At 32.2% G+C, this 22,746-nt stretch overlaps 1 protein-coding gene and 1 pseudogene across 3 annotated transcripts; both read left to right on the top strand.

Annotated features, from left to right (window-relative positions):
• Nucleotides 1–6,500: 6,500 nt before the first annotated feature.
• On the top strand, nucleotides 6,501–10,842 carry LOC133669592 (uncharacterized). 3 transcript variants are annotated; one of them, XM_062089895.1, is made up of 7 exons: nucleotides 6,501–7,037; nucleotides 7,165–7,339; nucleotides 7,461–7,590; nucleotides 7,724–7,791; nucleotides 8,019–8,075; nucleotides 9,654–9,878; nucleotides 10,312–10,842. In XM_062089895.1, the coding sequence occupies exons 2-7, from the start codon at nucleotides 7,301–7,303 to the stop codon at nucleotides 10,459–10,461; spliced, it is 669 nt and encodes a 222-aa protein (XP_061945879.1). In that variant the 5' UTR covers nucleotides 6,501–7,037; nucleotides 7,165–7,300; the 3' UTR covers nucleotides 10,462–10,842. The 3 variants fall into 3 exon arrangements, with proteins under 3 accessions (XP_061945879.1, XP_061945946.1, XP_061945807.1); XM_062089962.1 differs by having other exon boundaries at nucleotides 6,502–7,037; nucleotides 7,497–7,590; XM_062089823.1 differs by lacking the exon at nucleotides 7,165–7,339 and having other exon boundaries at nucleotides 6,503–7,037; nucleotides 7,497–7,590.
• Nucleotides 10,843–17,207: 6,365 nt separating this feature from the next.
• On the top strand, nucleotides 17,208–18,533 carry LOC133700874 (dormancy-associated protein homolog 4-like; annotated as a pseudogene).
• Nucleotides 18,534–22,746: the final 4,213 nt, after the last annotated feature.

The following is a 22,746-nucleotide window of genomic DNA, read 5'->3' as shown; positions in this document are numbered from 1 at the left end:
TATTACTCAATCAAAGTTGTAATCAATGGGCGATCAAGATATATGTCACGTATCTAACTAATATAAAAAAAAAAAACTAACCTCGATAACAAATGAGCAGACACGTTCATGCAACTCCATCAATGTATGCCGTCGAGGTGTTACAAAATCACTGCCTTGAAAATTAAGCAATTTAGTTATTTAAACAATTAAAGTAGTTAAACTTTAATAATTTACAATGCTTAATTAAATTAGTTATTTAAAAATGCTACTAATATAAAGATTTGACCTCTTTGCTCCAAATATCATTAGAACGATATCGATCCTATATATATAGAATCGATCTATCATCATGATCTGCCTTGACAACTAGGTCGTCTTAACTGTCAACATTCATAAAAGCAATAAAACTTCATCTAGTCTGAATCATGCCTCCCTTGGGGTCTTATATCAATAAAATATTAGTTTTTGTAATATGATTGAATATCTATATAGTTGAATTAAAAATAATAATTGAAGTTTACATCATTTAGAACAAATATAAATAATTAACATATGTTGTCTAGTCTTACAAGTTTTTTTTATTATGACCTCTTTAACTCATATACCATATTTATTAAATGAGTACCCCTCTCTAGCACCCATCTTATTATATAGATGAATGGATTTTCTTTGACCTTTATCCATTCGTCATCTAGTTGGAAATCCATATATATATGGACCAGTATATGCAGGTCATAATGATGTATCAGGAAAGGGTTAAAAACGAGGATTATATGCATTTTTGCATGACAAGTTGAAGTAGAAATCATCAATAAATTGCACATAATCCACGTTTCATAAAGTGCATCATGCAATTAAGTGTGAACATGGTTGATGATACAATTATTATTTGCCACAAGTACAAGTTAATTCGATGCTAATTGTTTCTCGCACTTCTCTAGTAATACCAACTATTAAAGGTGTCTCAGATTGAAATAACTAGACGTCAAGATTAGATAAAGATATCATGTCTGTCACACCTGGATATCGCGGCGACCAATAAAAAAAATACTCTCAATATGGAAAAAGAACAGATATCTAGCATCTTGTTCTTTAGGGGAAACGGTCTTTGTTCGAGGAGTCGCCACTTAGTATTATGGTCACTAGAAACCCTAACTGGTCAATAGAAATTTTATGGTATGGGACTGGTTACATAAAAGGAAAGATGTTATCACCCCTTAAGCGTCCTATCTGAGATAGGCTGCATTGTTGGTTTCGTCTACAATTGCTAAAGGTTTGTTTGTGTTCTGTTCTCATGGTCATCCTGTAATATTCCCGACTCTGGCGTCAGTGAATATTCACCTAATGAATATTTCCAACTCCGGTGTTGGTAAATATTGTGCAATCCATAAAATACAGTATAATTTCCGACTCTAATATCAGTGAATAAACCCATAAAAAATCTAGATAAAAGAGAAAAAATCTGACCCAACCTCCTCGGTCTAGTCACTAGCTTAAGCGAGTAACCCGGTTAAGTAGCAGGTGTGCGTGACAAAGCACGCCTGCTATAGAAACAAAATGAATTATAGTTCACTTGCTACAATAGCAAATGAATTATCACAACTACTGTAGCGTGAATTATATTTCACAGTTACAGTAGTGTGAATTATAATGCAGGAGGGGGGAAGGCAAAGAACTTACCTGGTGCTGGCCATAGAGGCGCTGGTGAAAGAAGACTGGTGCTCACGGTTTCACGGCGAAGAAGAAACTTCTCATAACTGAGGAGCCGGTGGATGCTGGCCTTAGGAGCGCGATGAGGAGATGAAGGGTTGCTTATTGGAGCTTGTTGTTTGCTGGAGTTGTTGGAGCTCTTCTGCTGCTGCTGCTTCTTCCTGTTTTTCATTTTCTCTCTTAGAGTCGGCGAAAGTGTGCTAACTTGCCAAAGCTACCTTCTCTCCTTCTCTGTTTCTGTTCTTTATGCGCTTCTGTCCTTGCTACTGGAAATCATAGCCAATACAAAGAAGATGAGTAGCAGCGGTCATTCATGTTGCTGAAGGAGGACAGTCGGTAGGTAATGGCTGCATGTTGGTGTAACAAACCATGCAGCAAAAGGAGGCCTCCAATCCTAGGGGAATAAGAGGTTTGCAAGGTGGGGTTGGTGAATGGCAGTGCTGCTTAAAGGAGGTGCACATCGTGGCTGGGCTGTAAAAAAAAGGAACAACGCTATTGCTGCGACTATGGTGACGAAGCTCTACTGTTAGCGTGACTGAGAATGATGGCTCTGCTGTTGTTGGTGAGAGGAGTCGTTCACGATGCAAATTGTCCGGCTTGGAGACTGGGGGAAGAGAAAGGTGGGCTCTGAACTTTATTAGCTTCCTCCCGATGAGAAAGAGTTGTGGCTTGGGCTGATTGAAGATGGCAAAAAAGTCAGTTTGATAGCAGAGAGACCTAGACCGGGGAAGAAAAGGAGGAAAGAGGCTGGTGGGAGGGGGCAGCGGAGGCTAGTCTAGGATTCGGCTACGCCTTATTTTTTTATATATATGTCTTTTTTGTAGGGTTGATGGTAATGTCTTTCTCCTGGGTTTTTTTTTTGTTCTTGGGGTTTTTTCTAATCATCTCCTTCCTTCTACATACACTAAGATCAGTATTTATAGTATAAGAGTTCCTTCACTTGTAAGAAACTAAGTTTCAATCAAACTTATTCTCTTTTTTAAAGTTTGGATTTTATTAAGAATCAAATTTGAAAGCGGATAACTATCATTATCTTGAAAATAAGGATTATCTTGAAGATAAAAATAGAATGATAAAAGCACATTGTAGTCGTTAATTTTAACGCAAGTTGACAAATCACACTTTTCATCGAAATAAATCTATGATCTTTTAATTTTACATTTTAAACCCTATAAAAATTAAATTAAAAGCCAATTGGCCAAAATTGGGTTACAGTAACATGTAATCTAAAAATTTCTGCTTCAACCAGTAACTCAGCTAAGAGCTTTGAAAACTACAATATATTACAACTAAAAAAATCTTTAACTTTTTCTCTGGCTCTACAAAATATTTAGTATATCTAAAAAGGATTGTTTGTATTATAACCAATACAAAAAACCATAAATCATTTTTAAAACATTATTAAATTTTTTTGATAAATTTATGGTAATATTGCCATTATGACGACCACCAGAATCATTTAGCAATGCTTTCTTTTTTCGGTTTAACTTTTAGCCATGATCTGATCACATCATCAATGTCTACCAAATCCTCATAAAAAATGCCAAACCCTTGTTTTGAAGGATTTGTATACATCCTATGCAATATATTTCTCAAGGTAATATTTTTGAACTTAGTGTTGAAGTTACTCATAAAGTATTGTGAATAATATTAATGATATCCTAAACTCAGGAAAAATATGTTCCATGAAATTTTTAATTGTTACATGTCTAACTAATATTATACGTAACCTAGTATGACTATCAACCACGTATTGATAAAGAAAATCTAAAAACCAACTCAAATTATTGTTTATCACTTTTTGATAATAACAAGAAACAACATATAAACTCCATTATTTACATCATAAACAACGACAACCAATAACTTTTCTTTGTATTTAACATAAAAATAAATGATGTCGATACTAATTAGAGAACAACAATATTAAAACCCATCATTTGAAGCACCAAATGCCCAAAATGCTCTCCCAAATATGGTCTTATTTCCATTAACTATTTTATGATCTTAGGTGACAATTGTTACTGGATTTAAATCTTTGATGATCAATAAAATTCTAGGTAGTTTTTGAAATGACTATTTATATGTACCAAATAATCACTCTAATATTTTCTGTTTAGTCATCCACGCCTTCCAATATGAGGCTTTATGCTCATAATCCATCTTCATAGTATCTTGAATCATTACAACATTCGTACTCAAACCCCTCTTCATAATTGTCAATGTCACTTCAGCAATGAGATCTGAGTCAATATGATGACAACGTTATAAAACAAGAGGGTTCTGACATGTATGTGACCCTTTTAGTTTTGAAGCTCTCATTAATTAGACCTTTGGTGATATCTCCCATGCAAATACCATTTACAAACTAGTTTCTGAACACATTGCAACTGAACATAATTTTTAGTTGAATAATAAACCTTGTACTGCAATAAATTCTTTATATATCACCGCTTTACTGCAGTAATATATTTAGACTCGTCTCTTAATTTTTTTCAACCTCCAATTCATCAACTGATAAGCTTGAATGCTTACGACTATTAGCATAATCGTTGTATCTATATTGGTCATCCACACTCACAACCTCTAATTTAAAAGCAAAAGAATTCATGTATTGATTAATAGGTTTAACTAACTCATCTTCCTCCTCAACCTCAATTCTATCAATATGATGGTTATCTTCATCGACACTTGGTTCAGATTCTCTATAGGAATATGACGCAAATTTCATACCCAATGATGGTTCCATATTAACAATTTTCTTTACCAACATTTCTCTGCTTACATTACCACCTAACCTAGATGGACAAGCTGCTCGTGATGACTGTGAGGCTCTCTAAGAGTTACTTAAAACTAGGTTAACTCCATATTAGAAGAGTTTTCTCGTCTAGGTATACTATTCAAATAGAGCTTTAGCATATTAATCTCATTAATCCTTGCAAATCCAAATATTGAATTCACACTTCTATCACTATAAATTGGTATACTGACATAACAAGCTTGACCGACCCTGATATGCAACATCTTCCTCATAATTTCAACTTATATTTCAAATAATTACAGTTAAGACAATCACATAACATTCTAGAAAACTTGTTAAGGGACATGCCCTTATGTAATAGTTAGAAACTCATGGCTTTCTCCATTATAAGTGATATTATTGTTGGTATTGATGATAATATCACCATAAAAGCATAATATTCCTAAATTACCAGACATTTCATCAAACAAATCAACAAAATACAATTTTAATTTATTAATATCTTGATGTTAATCAAAGTGTATAGTTTATTAAAAAAAAACCATGATGCTAACATAATCAACTAAAATATAAATTCATCAAATTAACCGACGAACATCTATATTCATCAAATTTCACTACCATAACAAAATTCTTAATCAAATTCATGTATTTCATAGCCAATTATCTTATTTTAGATATAATTCTGTGTAATCCATAATTTAACTTAAATCAACATTAGCTCTAACAAAATAATATTGCTAATTTACAATTAACAACAACCCAAAATCATTCATTATTTTACAAAATAACCTAATTATCAACTCAAATTACATCTGATTAACCTAATTTAAAAAAAAAACCCTATTTTTTTTCAAAAATTCTCTAATTTAAAGCCCTAACATTGTATGAAATTAAACTAATACATATTAACATAAATTATATCAAATTAATAGAGAGAAAATGTTCAATATTCATCTAATTGAAGAAAGTAGATGATGATGATGATTGGTGGACTGTTTTAGTTGGAAATCAATTAACTCGTGGTGGAGAGAAAGAAAGGGGTGGCAATCTCGAGTTAGGTAGAGAGAGATGAGTGATATCATGATATTTTGAGTATCTTTCGTGATGGAGAAAAAGAAAGGTCGTTGACAATAAAGAAAGGAAAAATATAGGTGACTATGGGAAGAGAGTGGAGAAAAGAAATGAAGAAAAAGAAATAAAAATATTTTAAGTATTAAATTCAAATAAAATTAAAGATGATATTTACGAATTCAATATCACAAAGTAACAATTGCTAGTTGTTAAATTATACTATATTCCCCAAAAAAAAAATTTCAGTGTATTACTTTATCAAAAAAAAAATTGTACTAAACAAGGTTGTTAATTTCGTTTCGGTAGGTGTTTTGTTTTTTCAATTGGAATGAAATATTTTGGTTTCGGAGCGTTTCAGCATGCCGTTTCGGGGTTGTACTGTTTATATATATAATACATAATTCAAATTCAAAATAAATTAATTATAAATTATGCAATACAAAACACAATGTCAAACAAATATAATTTTAAAATTTAAAATATTTCTAAATAGTTAAGATTAAATAGAATTTTAACTTAAAGTAATTCAACTTAAACAAAATACCAATTTAATTTAATGACTTTTCAAGTTCAAAACGAAACATATAAAATGAAATCGGAATATCCCGAATAAAATTTATTTAGAAAATATAAAATGGATCGAAATTTAAAATAAAATAAAAATTATTTTATTTTTTAAATTAATATGAAATATTTTGGCTACTTCAGTAACAGTGAACGGGATTATATACCTTCTTCTAAAAGCACATAAAAAACACTGCTGAGTTTGCGTCAACAAGTAGCAGTCGAGTTGGGGGGACCGATGTAAAAAATGTTCCGTGAAAAGGGATCGATCACAGTAAATACAGAACCTTCTGGACACGCACAAATCTACCACTCATATTCACCCTGCACCGTCCAATTTACCCAATCCTTATCTCAGAACACACACCAATTTTTAGCACATATATTAAAATGACCCAAGTGGGAATTAAAAAGACTTGAAAAAAAGGACCCAGGTAGCAAGTAGCTATATAAATACCGGTTTCTGGAGAGTTCTTCTTTGAACCTTAGCAGAGTAAGGAATAACCAAGAAGAGGGTGGTGGTGGTGCTGCGGCGGCTTTTAAATTTCTTTTGTTTGCCAATTCGATCAATCTTTCCCTGCGCGGAAATTAATGCTAAGGTTCCGAGTTTTGGTTAATGCACATTCAGACTTGTCTTTAATTTAATGTTATAGCCTAGGCATATACGCACAAGGTTCTTTGGGCTTTTTCTTTTTCTTTTTCTGAGAGACAGAATTTTGGTTTGGTTTGGTTTGGTATCATCAATTTGTCGACAAGAAAGAATCTTGGGGTGGTCATGGTTTGAAGGTTGTTTTGTTGCTGAGTCTTTTGTTTTTGTCGTGTATTCTCAAGAATGGAAAATGGAGGAGAAGAGAGAGGGAAAAGCAATGACTTTTATCAGGTTTTGGGGTTGAATAAGGATTGCACTGCCACAGAGCTGAGGAATGCTTATAAGAAACTTGCACTGGTTAGACCTTAACTACCACCCTCTTCTCTTTTAATGGATCTTTTCTACCTAATTGCAAAACAAGCTTGCTAGCTACTCATGATCCGTCTGTTTATAAAATCTTTGTGCTCTGTTATTGGGTTGCCAGGACAAAGAAATGAATTTCTGGCTGGGTTCCTGCCATGCCATGCGCAAAAATTTGACCACTCTTTTTTTCATTTCTTGTAATTTAATCAAATGGGTCACAAAGTTTTAATCTTTCTAGTGTGAAACAAACAAATCCAATGCTATTCGGGCCTCCTCCTTTTCTATCTCTTAAAAGGGTATGATTTCCTCTTCTCTTCTTCAGGAGATAGTCGCTTCAACAAGACTTTCTTTTTCATTCTTTTCTCGAACTGGTTTTGTGTGAATTGGAGCTTCAAGGAGTGTAGTCATATTTTCCAGGAAAGTAAGAAAAAGCTGTGTTTTTGTTTGGGACAGAAATGGCATCCAGATCGATGTTCAGCTTCGGAAAATTCCAGGTTCGTTGACGAAGCCAAAAAGAAGTTTCAGACAATTCAACAGGCCTATTCTGGTAATTTATTCTCGCATCATTTATTTATATAAAAATAGCTCGCCAAAAAAGGGAGAAAATCCTTTATTGTAATTATTAGTATTAATTATTTATTTTGGATAATGACATGACACTAGTGATTTTTATTTAACAGTTCTTTCTGACACCAACAAGAGGTTTCTTTACGACGTAGGTGTTTATGACAGTGAAGACGACGAAAATGTATGCTTTTTTTATTTTTTTAATAACGACGGTTGTTTTTATGGAGAAATATATTAAAATAATATTTATTTTTTAAAATATTATTTCTGATATCATTATATAAAAAATCTAGAAATATAAAAAAAAAATTAAAAAAATTATTTCAAATATGTTTCCAAACAAAATCAAAGTATCTGTGAGTGATTTTACTTATGGTTTCTTGTATTTCTTGAAATTTTCCTGCGCAGGGAATGGGTGGATTTATGAATGAAATGGCTGTTATGATGAGCCAAACAACGCCCCATGTAAGTCTCCTTCGAATTTTCAAGTTTCTATTTTTTTTTATTGCTTTCTGGAAAATGCTTAGGCAGCGAAAGTATTTTTCAAAAATTTTAATTTTTTTTATTTTAAATTAATATATTTTTTATGTTTTCTAATATAAAAAATAATTTTTAAAAAATAAAAATATATTATCTTAATATTTTTTTTTTTGAAATTGAATAAGATTTTTTTTAATTAAAAGTTAAAACTTCTAACTTCTAATATATCAATGATACATGAAAAGGTTGATGATTTGAGACAAATCTTCTCAAATATGTTCCTAACTTATTTTTATTTGAATTATGACTCAAAATTAAAAGTTAATTTTAACAAATCATGTCAAATAAGACATAAATTCTTTAATGGTCAAATTCTTAATTTGAAAAATGTTTGCTTACGCCATTTATAGCGGTTGATGGGACTCCATTTTCATATGTTTTGATGAAATCAAAACTTGTTATTTGTTTCACCATGAAATTATAAGTTTGTATCGCAGTATTTATTGGTGGACAATTTATCTTTTTTCTTGTCTTTTAAAAGTTATAACTATACTAGATAGGTGACCTGTGTTGTGTTATAGGTCACATTAAATATAAACTCGAGTTATACTCGGGAGTAATTTAACTAACACACTTGATATATAAGATTGAGATAATTCAAAGTAAAAAAATAAAAAAAAAATTGTAAAGAGTGTTAAAAGAGAAAATAAAAAAAATTAATTTAAAAAAGCAATGTGAAAGAAAAAACCTGAGTTAATATAAGAGATTGGAATTAAAAAAGTAGTTTTTATTTAATTAAAAGAAATCTTTTGAGAAGATAAAAAGAAAAACTCCAAACCCTCCGTTATTTTTGTGATAGGATGCCATATTTGTTCATATCCTTCAAAGTTCAAAGTATGTTATTGGGCCCATCAATGACCGTTCAGTTCAATGGGCAGACACGGAGGAAGGTTCTAGCTAATGAACTTGATGATTAAATTCGGTCCCCCCCATAGCAAAATAGGGCTATTATTCCGTACTTGTTGAGTGGTCCTTCGGCCTGTGGGCCACATGAACGTTAGCATCATACAGCAAATGTGAAGTTAATTGATGGGCGGTAAACGTATCTGGCTGACTATGCAGAATTTATTTGGTATAAGTTGGGATGATTTGTGTGCTTCATTTTCAGTAAAATACGATCAAATATGATGCAGTGTTAGACCATGCAAAAATCCTAGTCACAGACATTGTTTGAGATGCAAGTATTATTGATCTTTCATGTTTCTATACGAAAAGTTTTGTAGCTTTTTGAAAAGAATTTCGAATTTTGTTCTAAATCCAAACCTGCTGTCTGATATCTGGGAAAAAACGATACATTGAAAGATAACAGGGTTGAATAAACCTGTAATTTGCTCTAATGCAAGAAATGTTTTCAATTTGAGTTTTATCAGCCGAAATGGTTATCGAATGTTAAGTTGGAAACCTTGATGATACTGCCTCAATGATAAATTTTTGACATAGCATTGCTTTAATGAAATGCCTCGAGGTATATTTATTGATGTCAGCTGCTATGTGAGTTGACAGGAAAACGTGGAGGAGAGCTTTGAGGAATTGCAAGGATTGTTTGAGGAGATGTTCCAAGAGGATTTGGATTCGTTTGGGATTGGCCGTCAGGCTACTACCTGTGTGTCATACAGCGAAAGCTCCAACTCAAATGATAAACGTGTTTCTGTCGATATGAACTTGAAGAAGAGTAAGGTGGATGATTCTTCTGGCTTCAATTCTCACGTCGAGAAGTTCTGTTTAGGGGTAAGTTCTTTATGATCGGTTGTAAGAATGCACATAATGTTAAGGTTATGCTATTTCTATATATTATATTGTCTTGCATCGTTGCACCATTGAAATGGAGCTATGGGAGATGGATTTAGGACAAGCCTCTACCAGGTTCACTTATGGTTTCGGCATTACAATCATATCCCAAAACATCCTTGCAAACAAGGCGTAATTAATCAAGTTTTAATCCTACTATTTCGTAATTAATCTCGAACCCTCTATTTTAAAGTGTCATTGTCGTCTCTAATTACCCTCTTGTGGATTTCTTATCAAATTCAACACTGCAGTTGAGGCAGTCAGTCCTGGATTAAGAGCAGAAGAATTGAAGTACAGAAATATGCCACTTGAATAAATATTATCATCTGCAATCGCCTTGTTGATACATTACTTCTGTGTGTTATGATGACAGGTGGAACACCAGCAATCTTTCAAGAAGGGGAAGGGAGTAAGAGGAGGAGTTCAAGGAGGAACCGGCGGTAGAGAGAGGAAAGGCAGGAAACAAGAAGTTTCATCTGGCTATGATGTCTCCTCCCATGACCATGGTATTTCTGCTTCATGAATCATGTTGCAGTCAAATGGTTGATGTTACTCCAAAGTCCAACCTTGAGAATTTTGGCCATTTCACCCCGTTGCGTTGGCTGATTCAAGAGATGAAGGCGCATTTGCTGGCCAAATTGTACTCTTGTGCAAAATTTTATTCGAGTTGAAGGGTGTTGAAGCAAACAACATCATTATCGCTGATGATGGAAGCGCAAAAACCAAACCTGGTTCATGGAGAACGGCAAGGGTCATAGTGAAACTGTCATTGTGATAATCCTGTCTTGCTATCTATGGTGACAAAGTGCCTCTATTGTCAGTTTTGTTTCTCCCACTCCTTTTTGATGTTCATACCTTTGATTTCAAGCAATGAAATTCTCTTGTGGGCTCTTAACACACAGAATGGCATGATCATGCTTAACTGGAATGGTGCACACCAGGATTGTTTGACTAGGCACTATGGGAGGGAACACATTTACACGATGGGGGTGCTCATACTTCATATTAGTGAAAACAAATGCTAAATCCTTATGATCAGAGGATATAATGGCAACAATGTTGTTTGATGGGTTGCGACAGACATGACCCCTTCTGGGCATGTTGGTCCTGCAACACGTGGTATAGGACCCTTCCATTATGTGTTTCCAAGCATGATGGACTGTACTGTAGTAATAACCCGAAAAAGCCTAATTCGACTGCTTTTCGGTTTGATGGTGCGTGTAGAGAGTGACTGACCACCCACTAGTCCTCACACTGTCTTAATCAAGCTTTTTGCTTGGATGAAGGCAACTAACGCTGGGTCCCAGATTTCAATCAAGTTGCTGAAGCCTTAAGGTTGTCATCGTGGGCATGACCAAGAAATGGTCGTCTTTTTAGTTTTTTCCACATTTTCCACAATCGTGGACCAACTGGTGCAACTTGGGCTCTATTTGCAAGGTGCTTTACTGTATTTATTGTAGAGAGAGAGAGAGGGAGGGAGAGGGAGGAGTGGAATGTTGAAGCTGGCAGGTTTTGCCATTAGCAGTCTGATGTCTGAGTCACTAAACTTAAATGCACCGCTGCAAGATTAGTGGAATTAAAAAGCAGTATGAAACAATTAGGATTTGTGTTTAATAGTTAAACGTTTGTAGGAGGGGATACCTGAGGAACTGTAAACCCAGCTGCTTGAATGAATTTCTGGAGGAAATTTCTTGAAATGGCAAAGCCAAGATGATTGTACTTCACAAGATCCATTTACGGAACTTAATATACATTCAACGGCTTGAACATTCGGAGAAGTCTGTCCCCATTTCTGGAATAAATACAATAAATTCCTAATCTTGAGGTTTTATATAAAGAAAATCTTCAAATCTTGAACACATACGGAGACAGCTCTGTTTTCCACATCCGAGAACATCAAGTCCTTACCATGAATTTTTTATTATGATCTTTGAGTACATTAAAAGAAAAGAAATCTTCATTAAATACTAACAAACTACTGCCTCCGAATATTAATTTTTCCAAAAAGGTGTGTTGATAAAAAGGGTCAAGAGTAAGTCTTTGGAACGGGAAGACACAAAAGCTAGGGAAAGGTACAAGTTGATGTTGAGCACGGTGTTTCACGCTACAAGTTGTGATTTTAAATGCACAGTGGTGATAACAAGTTGACATTACAATACTTGGAAATAATCACTTGGGTTCTGGATTTTCTCTCAAATGCAGTTCATAATTATGTGTCTCGTGCTAGTGAGAGTATTTTATAGCAAAAAAAATGACCTAGCCATGGAAGAGAAGATATTCTTCCTCAATCTTTAGACTAATCCCCATTTCCCACCCTGAAAATATGAAACTGAAGCTGATGGTTATGATGGGTCACCTTTGCTGGCATAAGAGAAAGTCCTCGTATTAATACTACATATATATTTTAGTATTTTTTTCTATAGTATTATTTTAATTATTTTTTTTATAAAATTATTGACTTTAACATCGAATAATATTACGTTCATCAGCTAACTTATTAAGTATTATCCGATACTACCATAATTATTGGTTACATAGCTTACTAGACATCACCTATTACCAATTATTAACCCTTATTTTTTATATTAAATCACTAAATACTTTAACTATAAAAAATATATTAAATTACTTAAATTAAAAAATTAATTAATTATCCAATACATAACCAGGAGATTAGTGACAACATGTTGTGGCGAAAACCTAACTAATAACCGTTAAAACGTACCATTAGAATTTATAGTTTAACAGTTTTATTTTTCTTTGAAGAAGGGGGATGTTTTCTCAAGTCCTTTGTCTAAAGAATATATTCAAATGTGCAATTTTCGGGAAAGACTAAATAATTAAGATAAGAGTAAAGGTCACATTAATGAAATGGAGGCCAATTAACTCCCTTCTGCAACTCCGGCCACCTGGGAAAAAAAGAAGGCAATCCACGGTATTAAATTATCCAGACAAAGTCACTCTCCGCTGACATAACGGGATGGTTAAGGGTTTTCGGTGAGTGGTTATCTGGGGGAAATTAGAAAAAAATTGAGAAATAAACAACTTAATTAAATGTAATCTTTCACTGTCATGACCTAACAGAATTGAATAAATTAGTTGAAAGGGCGATCAAGTACCTTATACAAGTCCATGAGCAGAGCACATAATCAACAAAGTCTTTGTAGGCCCAATTTCATGATCATACAGAAATGGAGGGGACCATAACGACTTTTCTGTGTTAATTTCCTAATCCCATATAAAATTTCAGCCAACCACGGGAGAGCACGTCTCTTAAGTTCTATCTAGTTTTTTACCCGCGGTGAGGATTAGATTTTATTTTTTTTCAACCTTAAAAAATGTAATGATGTTGAAGAAGTAAAAAATTTAATATATATTGCCTGAAGCATTTTTAAAATATTTAAATAGTGATATATTGGATGATATTTTAAAAAAATAAAAATAATGACATATTAGATCAACTTAAATCAATCATAGTTAATCTATATTGAAACAAATTAGAAAGCCTAATTATAATTAACCATCGAAAATAAATAAAAAACTATAATAATTTTAAATGAAAAAAACAATATGAGATTATGAATAAGCCTACAAAATCAAATTTTAAAATTTTTTATTTTAAGGGCAATGGAGTAATTAAACCTTGCTTTGAAAAATGAATTTATTTTTTTAAAAAAAAAACCTATACCTAAGTTAAGTATTGTTTTGTTTTTAAAGGTATTTTAGTAATTTAATTGTGAAAAAAAATTATAAAAAACATTGTTACCTTAATATATTCAAAAACATATAATCTACAGTACTTGAAGGAGGGTAAGTGTGGAATTTTTGAAGGACAAAATGATAAATTTATTGTTTCAATTCACAGTTTGACCCAAACGAATCTTCTAAATATGAATTAATTTTTTAAATTCACAACCCATGAAATTAGAGATTTGAATTCAATTAAAAAGCTCATTTCTTGACCAGTTTAATGTTGAAAGATAAAATAAAAAAAAATTAAAATTTTAAAAAATTACCAAAGTAAAAAAGTAAGCATAAAGTCTGAAAGAAATAATATGAAGGATGGTGAAATTGAAAAAAATCAAATAAAAAAATAACAATTAAAAGAATGATATCTGACAGACTATAAAATTAAAGGAGGATTAAATTGAAAAAATAATAATTTTAGAAATTAATTAAAACAAAACAAATAAAAATTAAAAAAAGGACTCAATCCTAAAAAAAAATTGAACGGCTGATTTGCAAATCTGGATGGCCGGGCACAGATTTCTAGGAGGAAAAAAAAATGATTGTGGTGTCGAGCTAAAGGTCTGGTGACCAGATATGCTACCTAGAAAGGAGGAGGATATCAAGACAAATTAAATGACGCGATGGAACAATATTTTTTATCACTAGAATCAGTTGCATGCAACACCTAAAAGCGATTACCATGTGGAAAAATATTTTTTTATTGTTTTTATTTTTATTGATCACAATACTCCATTTCTCCTCTGACTAAATAGTTATTAAAAAAAATAATTATGAAATTACAAATAAGTCCACGTGATCAAGCTTTGAGAATTTTTAAATTGTAAAACCGCGAATCTACCATTCCAATTCACAATGATTCAAGAATTGTGTCCAGTGGTTTTCCCACGGTGTTTAGCCTCTGTTAGTTCCCATGAGAACTATGGCTTTCTTTCCACTAAAATGTTGTATTTGGAAGAAATAAATTCAATTTTTTTTTTTAAAGCATATATAGATGTCATTTTTTAAGCTTTAGAGCAACATCTTTTCCCAAAATAAATAATCAGAAGGTTTAATCAAATTTTGATTTCTTATTCAAGAATAAGGAAGCCCCTCAGCTGGTCTGTTTAAATTGATGGCAAGTGAATGTTTTAGGGTGGGTGTCCGGGTCAGCTTGCACGCATCTCGATTAATTTTATGGATTCTGAAGTTAATAACTATGTAAACTTTCAGTGGCCATCATATCAGTAATCATATAGCTCGAATTTAAAATCACAGAAAAAATAAATCTTTTAATCTCAAAATCTTATTATTAGACGAACTACTAAATAACATGGTTGAATAAAAAACTTTCGAGGATTGGTAAAGGCGTCCAAGTTGCAAAGGTGGTATTATTTTCATAATGATTTGTTTTTATTCTTGAATCACGCCGTGAACATCCTCTGTGATGTTTCCTTCTCCTGGCAACTATTTTCCCAGTTTGATTGATACCCACATAAGCTGAAAAACAGAAGGTCTTGCAAGGAATCTATACTTGCTATTCTGCTTGCGGCTACATAGGATGATGCCATGTTGCTTTCAACAACACTTCGACATCCAGTTTTGGTAGTTCTAGCTAAGATTTACTCGCAACCTTATCCAGTTGACGTGTAAGAATGGATACAAAATATATCTGTGGGATCGCATGTCGAGCTCATCATTATTATTAATATTATTTTATTAATATAAATATCCAAATTAATTTACATATAACACAACTAATTTTACAAGTTTTAAAATTAATAATTATATAAATATTTAATAGTTATTATATTAACAATTATATTACTCAAATATAAAAATTTTTATCCTAAATTTTTATTATTGAATCATTTATTAAATAATTATATCGATGCCGAGCTCATTATTACTTGACCAAATCATTTCCTATTATTTTGGGTTTCTTCCTCGTCATGTTATATATATATATATATATATATATATATATATATATATATAGATAAACTCGGTCGGCTTCTCGCTACAACTTTTTCCTTTTATTTTATTAGTTTTTCTGATGAACGTTGGATTGATTTCTCTTTTTTTTTACCATCCAGTTCTGACTATTAGGATATTCTTGAGCGTTAGGGGAAATAAGTTTGTTGCTTTTCTGGAATTAGAAGAAGATGATATTTTTGTTCAAATCATTTCCTATTATTTTGGGATTTAGGTATAAATCCCAGCGCATAATTCTTAACCAGGAGAACACTTCCACTTTTGCATTGTGAGCATTTCATACGGTACTCCTATCTTTTGTCTTCTTTGTTCAAAGAAAACCTTATCTGCTTTACTCTTTTTTTTTCTTTTTTCTTTTCAGGATTCATTTACTTTCCTTCTTTATGCTGCCAAGTGATAAATCAACATACTGAAAACTTTTCTTTCCCGTAAAGCCTATATAAAAGCTCAGCACAGACCAAGACTCATAGCAAGGGGTTCGGTAAAATTCTAGAACCAACCCTTCTTAAGCTCGTTTATGCGCTAGGTCTAAATTCATGTGGGTCTAACGAGATATATATGAGATTTGATCTCCTTAGGCCCGATTACGTACCAGATCCAAGCGCTTGTAGGTGTAACAAGATGTCAAACTTAATCTTCTTGGGCTCGGTTACGCGCCAAGCTCAAGCGCCCGTGAATCTTGCAAGATATTATACTTGAACCCTCTTGGGTTCGGTTATGCACCAAACCCAAGATGCTAGGATTAATGCTTTTTTGAACCAAGAATTCCTCGTGATACAAGCACTCATGGTGGGAATCTAGAGTCATCATCTCTCTACATCCTAGCTATGCAAAAAAGTCCTCTAAGGATCATTCATACATCAATCAATATTAATGTTGATCATAAGGAGTGATCTTATCGACATTAATATTGTGTATAAATTGATGTAGAATCGTTTTTTATAGACGCGTAATACTTCTATCAACAATTAATGCCATATAAAAAGACACTTATAATCAATATTAATGTTGATTGTAAGGGTTTTCCTCCCACTTGAAGATTAAGAAGAAAAAAACCTACAACCCCTCGAGTAAAAAAAGAAAAATTCAAGGTTTATAAATACTCTCTGAATGATCCAAAAAAGAGATTTGTTATCGTCACTCTCTTACAATTTATTCTCAGCATTTATCATACATAAACTAAGAACAAATTTTTTTATTCTTAGAATTTAATATTTATTTACTTCAATTTTTTATAATAAAATCACCAATTTAATTATTAGAGAGTCCTTGAAATTTTTCAAAAAAAAAAACTGTTTTGCATGAAATTTAGCTCCTATCACCAACCCTTAAAATCTTCAATTATAAAAAAATAAAAGATGAACAAGAATTCGTGATCATCTATCATAAAAATACAATGAAAAAAAACTTCCCTTATAACATTTTGGATTTTGAATCATCATAACGAACCATATTTTATCCTATGTCTTTCAGGTTCTTGAACGGCTAGCTAAGTACGGCGCACGATCTTAAAAATTTACCAAATAAATTTGATGGCCGCTAACAAAGCCATGTTAGCCGGAGCCATTGCGTCATTATGACCATCAAGATCCACCCCCTTATCCTCTCTTTCTTCTCTCTCAACTTTCCTCTATAAAGAACCCCAAACCACAATTTCATTGCAGGAAAAAACCCAAGAAAATAAAAACTTCCTCTTATCTTCTCTCTGCGTTTCGCTCCCCTTCCCTCTCTCAGTAACAGTCGTACGTGTTGAGGTCCAACAAAACGAAAAAACAAAAATAAAAAATTGTTTTGATTTTAGGCCTCTTACGGTTGTTACACAAGAGAAAATCTGATTTCTCTTGTAATGGGATTTCTCCATAAGCTTTGGGACGAAACGCTTGCTGGGCCCATGCCGGACACTGGGCTTGGCAAACTTCGAAAGTATAATTCATTCCCTGTACGATCATCACCTCCTGTTAATGCTTCTTCAGCTAATAGCAATGGGGAGATGAACGTAACTCGAAGCATTACTATTATTAGAACAAACAGTTCCAATTTGAGGAACCTTTCAGTGGATCCTGGTTCAGCTCCTGAGTCGCCTGCTGCACCTAGCACTCCTGGGACACCTCTAACACGTATGTTATACTATCTCTCTGCTTAATCGACATTTTACAAATATATATATTATGTATTTATGTATGTACGCACGTATGTTTCTTCTTCTTTCAGTGCGTTGTAAGCTTGGCCGGTTTGTATAATTTATGCTAATTTGGGCCTTCGGTCATGTATGCATGCAGCTGGGACACCGCGCGGGGATTTCAGAAGAATGACAAGCAGAAAATCGTCAGTTTGAAGCATCAGAAAGCGCCGAGCCTAGAAGTCTGACTGTTCACGATTGGTTCTCTCTCAGTTTATACACTTGAAATAGCTTATTCACTTGTTTATGGATCGTCTCTAATGTTTGCCGATAAGTTTGTTTTGCAGAATAGTGAAAAATGCTTTGGATCGTTGACAGAGGAAGTGGCCATTTTGCTCGAGATCTATCGGCAACAATAAACCTTTGTGTGTGTATATGTGTATGTGTGTGTGTATGACCTAATCTGGTAATTATTATTAATAAGACGGTATTAATTCTCATAGAAGGAGCCGCCACTGCTTCTTGGAGTTTCCTGGAGAGGAGATGAGTCGGAAAACAGGATATCTGATGATTTTGCCCATGTCGGAATTTTTGTTGTTTTTTTTTTTTTTAATGTAAATGTCGTCTTTTTCTTCCTTGGTCTTGTCGACCTGGTATATATGAAGGTTGTATATTGCCCTCTCATGATCAATGACTCATGACTGAGACTTACTGAAGCACTGAAAAATAAATAAATGTCCCGTTTCAATCTTTAACTCACCAGATATACTCAAACCTTGCTTCGTTTACAGAAATATCAAATACACAACCACTAAATTAAGTCTGCTTGTGCTCGATATGAAATATATTTATTTTTAATATCGTTTGGAAAAATAAAATAATTCAGCCTTGGTTGATGCATAAATTGATTCAAAATACCTTTTATTACTGAATAAAAAAACAAATCTGCTGTTATTGTTTATTATTACTCATTGTGTTTCTTTTTCTCTTTTTTTTTTCCTTTTTACATTGAAATTAAGAACCATCCACTACGTTTGTTCTTTCCATAGATTTTTTTTTCATTTTTGAACAGTGAACCCCTTCCTTTATTAGTTAAGCAGAAACCCGTTTGACGGGCGCTGATTATCGAAAGAGGGAGAAAAGAGATTAAGAACATGAGTATCGATTGAGATTTGGGTCGAAGAGGCCCAAAACCACGCTGTCCTTGCCATGGCAAGCTTTTACTGGAACGGAGGTAATGGAAAACAACCAAGATACCGATTGCTCTATAATTGAGTTATTTTTCTTTGCAAATTTCTCTCTCTCTCTCTCTCGATCGAGAGAGTTGACATACAGACCTTAAAGCGGAGAAAATGGTGATGTGGGTATTTGGATACGAGTCTCTAACATGGAAAGCATGATCCATGTTTCCGGTTCTTAGAATGATAAAAACATTAAGATACCATGATCTTGTACCTTTTTTTTTTCTCTCATCAAGTCTTGAATTTATTTCCTAATTATCACAACTGGAATTTATATAATTATTAACTTAAAATTTATAGGATTAGTTAAGTTAATTCAGTTAATTATATTAAAAAGAAAATTAGAAAAATGCTGCTCCATTGAAGATTGAGACCTCAAATATTTGTCCCTTCCATGTATTTTCTTTCTTATTCGGTTCCCAATTCAGATCATTCTGACTTCAATATTTGTCGCTCTAGCTTCGAGGGAACAACTGGAGTTCAAAACAAAAGAGCTTGCACATATTCGTGTGTGGTTTCAATGATTTTAGAAGTTGAATTTCCTTGCAACAAGCCAGCGTGGAGTTGCACCACAGCCACCATGGATTAGTTAATTGATAAATAAATTTTTGTTTTGGAATGGAGAATTGGTGCAAAGCTTTACTGTTTTTACTTGAATGTTTATTGTGAGTGTGATTACGGTTGTTTTTTAAACTGTTTTTCACGCTGAAATGCATCAAAATGATATTTATTTATTTTTTAAAAAATTATTTTTAAAATCAACGCATCAAAACAATCTAAAATATACAAAAAAAAATTTTAGCAAAAAAAATTATTTTTTATAGAACGCGGTGCTTTATAGTATGTAGTTTTTGTAACATTAAACATACTCACCTCTTGGTTAGAAATTTATTTTAAAATATCATGATTAATGAGTATATTTAAAGCTAAATTAAAAATGAAGTTTTAAGATGTTAAAAAAACTCGATTTATCTGTAATATTTGCATTATTCAAGTATAAAAAAAAATATTTTTAAATAATTGAAAGAATTAGTATACCTCTAGATTTGATTTACTCAAATATTAATGATTTAAAATTTATACAAACTAGATATAGAAAAAGATATAATATTTCTTTTATAAATGATTGCACAATATATTGGTATACATATTTATTTAGAAGAAAAGATAAGACTCTTAAAATGTTTAAATATCACAAAAATAAAGTTGAAAATCAACATGATAAAAAGATCAATGTGATAAGAAGTGGTAGAGGTGAGGCGAATGAAGTATGTAATGAATGCTGTTTTTAAAACGGTATTATTCACCAAACTACAACTCTTTATTCTTCTAAATAAAATGACATTGTTGAGCAGAAATATCAAACATTGAAAGAAATAAGGAATGTTATGTTAATATTATAAAAATAATTTTAAAAAATATATTATTTCAATTTATTTTTAAATAAAAAATATTTTAAAAAATAATCTCCAGTGCGTTTCCAAACACAAACACCTAATAATGTTTAAAAGTCACTTGCGAGAATCCAAATTGGTCTTATCTCAACTATCAAGTGAATGAAGAGCGATGTCACGTGTTAGTGGACAATTTCTAGTTATGAGAAAATTAACGTTAGTGGACAATTTCTAGTTATGAGAAAATTAACCTGCTACCAGCTAAACGGCCAGCCCATCACGTGCAAATTAAATCGTTAATTTTTTTTAAAAAGGGTAGATGGAAACATTAATGCATGAAGATCAAAGCATTAATGCTTGAGATTAACACATGTAAGGCTAATTAGTGTGCGGATGGAAACTGTTTCATTGATCATGGAGATGAACACATGAGATTTACAGGCATGAACATGAAGGAAAAGGTCAAAAACACAAGCTCCATGACGGCCCTACCTCCCATGTGAAGTAAATGAGGAATACGGCCTTTGTGGTCTTTCTTTTTGTCAAAGAATGGAGTCTTGTGATCATAGAATTCCGGTCATTTTATCATCAACTACCGGACAGTGAAAGGAAATTGAATGGCTCAGATCAGCTTGGAAATTTCATCCACTTTTTTTTTTTTTTAAATTCTATTTAAGTTGTAATTTAAAAGTGGAGGATAATATTTGCTTGCCATGGTGCTACAAGACGACTGCCAACACATGAACTGCCATGTGTCCTATTTAATTTAAAAATATGAATGAAAAGACATATTTCTTTTTAAATTTAAATTTTATAAAAGTTAAAATAACCTATTTTTTATTTATAAAAACATGTTTTTTTAATTTATTTTGCATACTAAAATTTATCTCATAAAAATTTTAACCAAACACATATTTTTAATTTTACTTTTTTAAAATCACCACTAAAAATATTTTCTCAAACTTATTTTTTATAAAATAACAATCATAAAAATTACCATAATATCAAACATATTTAGTATAATATTATTGGATTTTGATATTGTGGCCGAGAAGATCATTCTCTTATAGCATGTTTGAGAGTGTAATATAAGTTGTTTTTTAAAGTATTTTTTTTAAAATATATTAAAATAATATTTTTTTTAATTTTTTTTATATTTTTTACATCAGCAAACTCAAAACAATTAAAAAATATTGAAAATATTAATTTAAAATTTTCTTTAAAAAAAAATAAAAATCATCAACCATAACACCAAACAACCAGCTTTATATCCAACGAGTATTGTTGGTACGACTGACACTCAATTTTATAATCGTGCTGACCGAAATGGGTATACGATAAGGTCACTTTAATAAGTGGAGTAGAAGGCATGACAATATTTGGTGGGCTTTTGGAGGAGGGTAATTCTGGTAATATCATAGTCAAATATTCGACTATTTATTTATTTATTTGTTTATTTTTGGAAAACTAGAAACACCGAAAAGGCTTAAAACTTGAAAAGCACGACACGCCCATCTTTCCCATTCAAACTTTATTTTTTAAAAGAGCCGTTAAGTTTTAGAATCTCTCTTAACGGAGGAATTTAGACGGTTGACCTTGCCCTGATTGTGCATTGAGAGTTACCAAAATGGCCCCAATCCACACAGTGGTCCAGTTCCATCAGGATACAGTACCTTATGGTCATGGACAACTCTACCCTTGTTTCATCAAGACAAAAATGGAAGCTGATGAACCAAAATTGAAGGGAGAAGAAACACAGGAAAGGGGAAGCATGGTTTTAAAGAGGTGTTTGATACTGATATAAAAATTATATTTTAAAATATTTTTTATTTAAAAATATATTAAAATAATATTTTTTAAAAAATATTTATTTTTAATATTAGCATATCAAAATGATTCAAAAACATAAAACAAATAATCTAAAGCAAAAAAAAAATCATAATTTTTACAAATTATAGTTGAAATGCTCTCAAACACTTTTTAAATAACGGTTTTAATCACACATATGGTTGTAGGCTCAGTGAAAATTATCAATCATGATTTTAGTTATTCATTTGGGAAACTATATTTAATATCCTATAGTTTAGTGTGAAATATATTTTACCTTCATAATATTACACTTTGTAACACTTTACATCATCTTAAAATAAAATCAAGAAAAGTTATTTAAATATTTACAAGATTACCACTATAGTTTAAATCATCTTCTCTGAGACTATTAGAACACCAAAACACGTAGAACCATTTTTTTCTCTCTTCAACAACAACACTTCTAGTAATGTCTCATTCTAGAGCATGCAAGAGAAATTTGTGTTGTAATTACCATTCTCATT

Source organism: Populus nigra, chromosome 1, assembly GCF_951802175.1.
Source record: "Populus nigra chromosome 1, ddPopNigr1.1, whole genome shotgun sequence".
NCBI classification, from domain to species: Eukaryota; Viridiplantae; Streptophyta; class Magnoliopsida; order Malpighiales; family Salicaceae; genus Populus; species Populus nigra.
Note: the sequence above shows the minus strand (reverse complement) of the source record. Positions and strands in the feature narration are given on the sequence as shown.

Excerpts from the sequence above, each read along its gene's own strand:
- LOC133669592 (XM_062089823.1), top strand. The coding sequence starts at position 6,924 with ATGGAAAATGGAGGAGAAGAGAGAGGGAAAAGCAATGACTTTTATCAG. Across the intron at positions 7,038-7,496 it reads CTTATAAGAAACTTGCACTG|AAATGGCATCCAGATCGATG; the intron begins GTTAGACCTTAA and ends TGTTTGGGACAG. Across the intron at positions 8,076-9,653 it reads TGAGCCAAACAACGCCCCAT|GAAAACGTGGAGGAGAGCTT; the intron begins GTAAGTCTCCTT and ends GTGAGTTGACAG.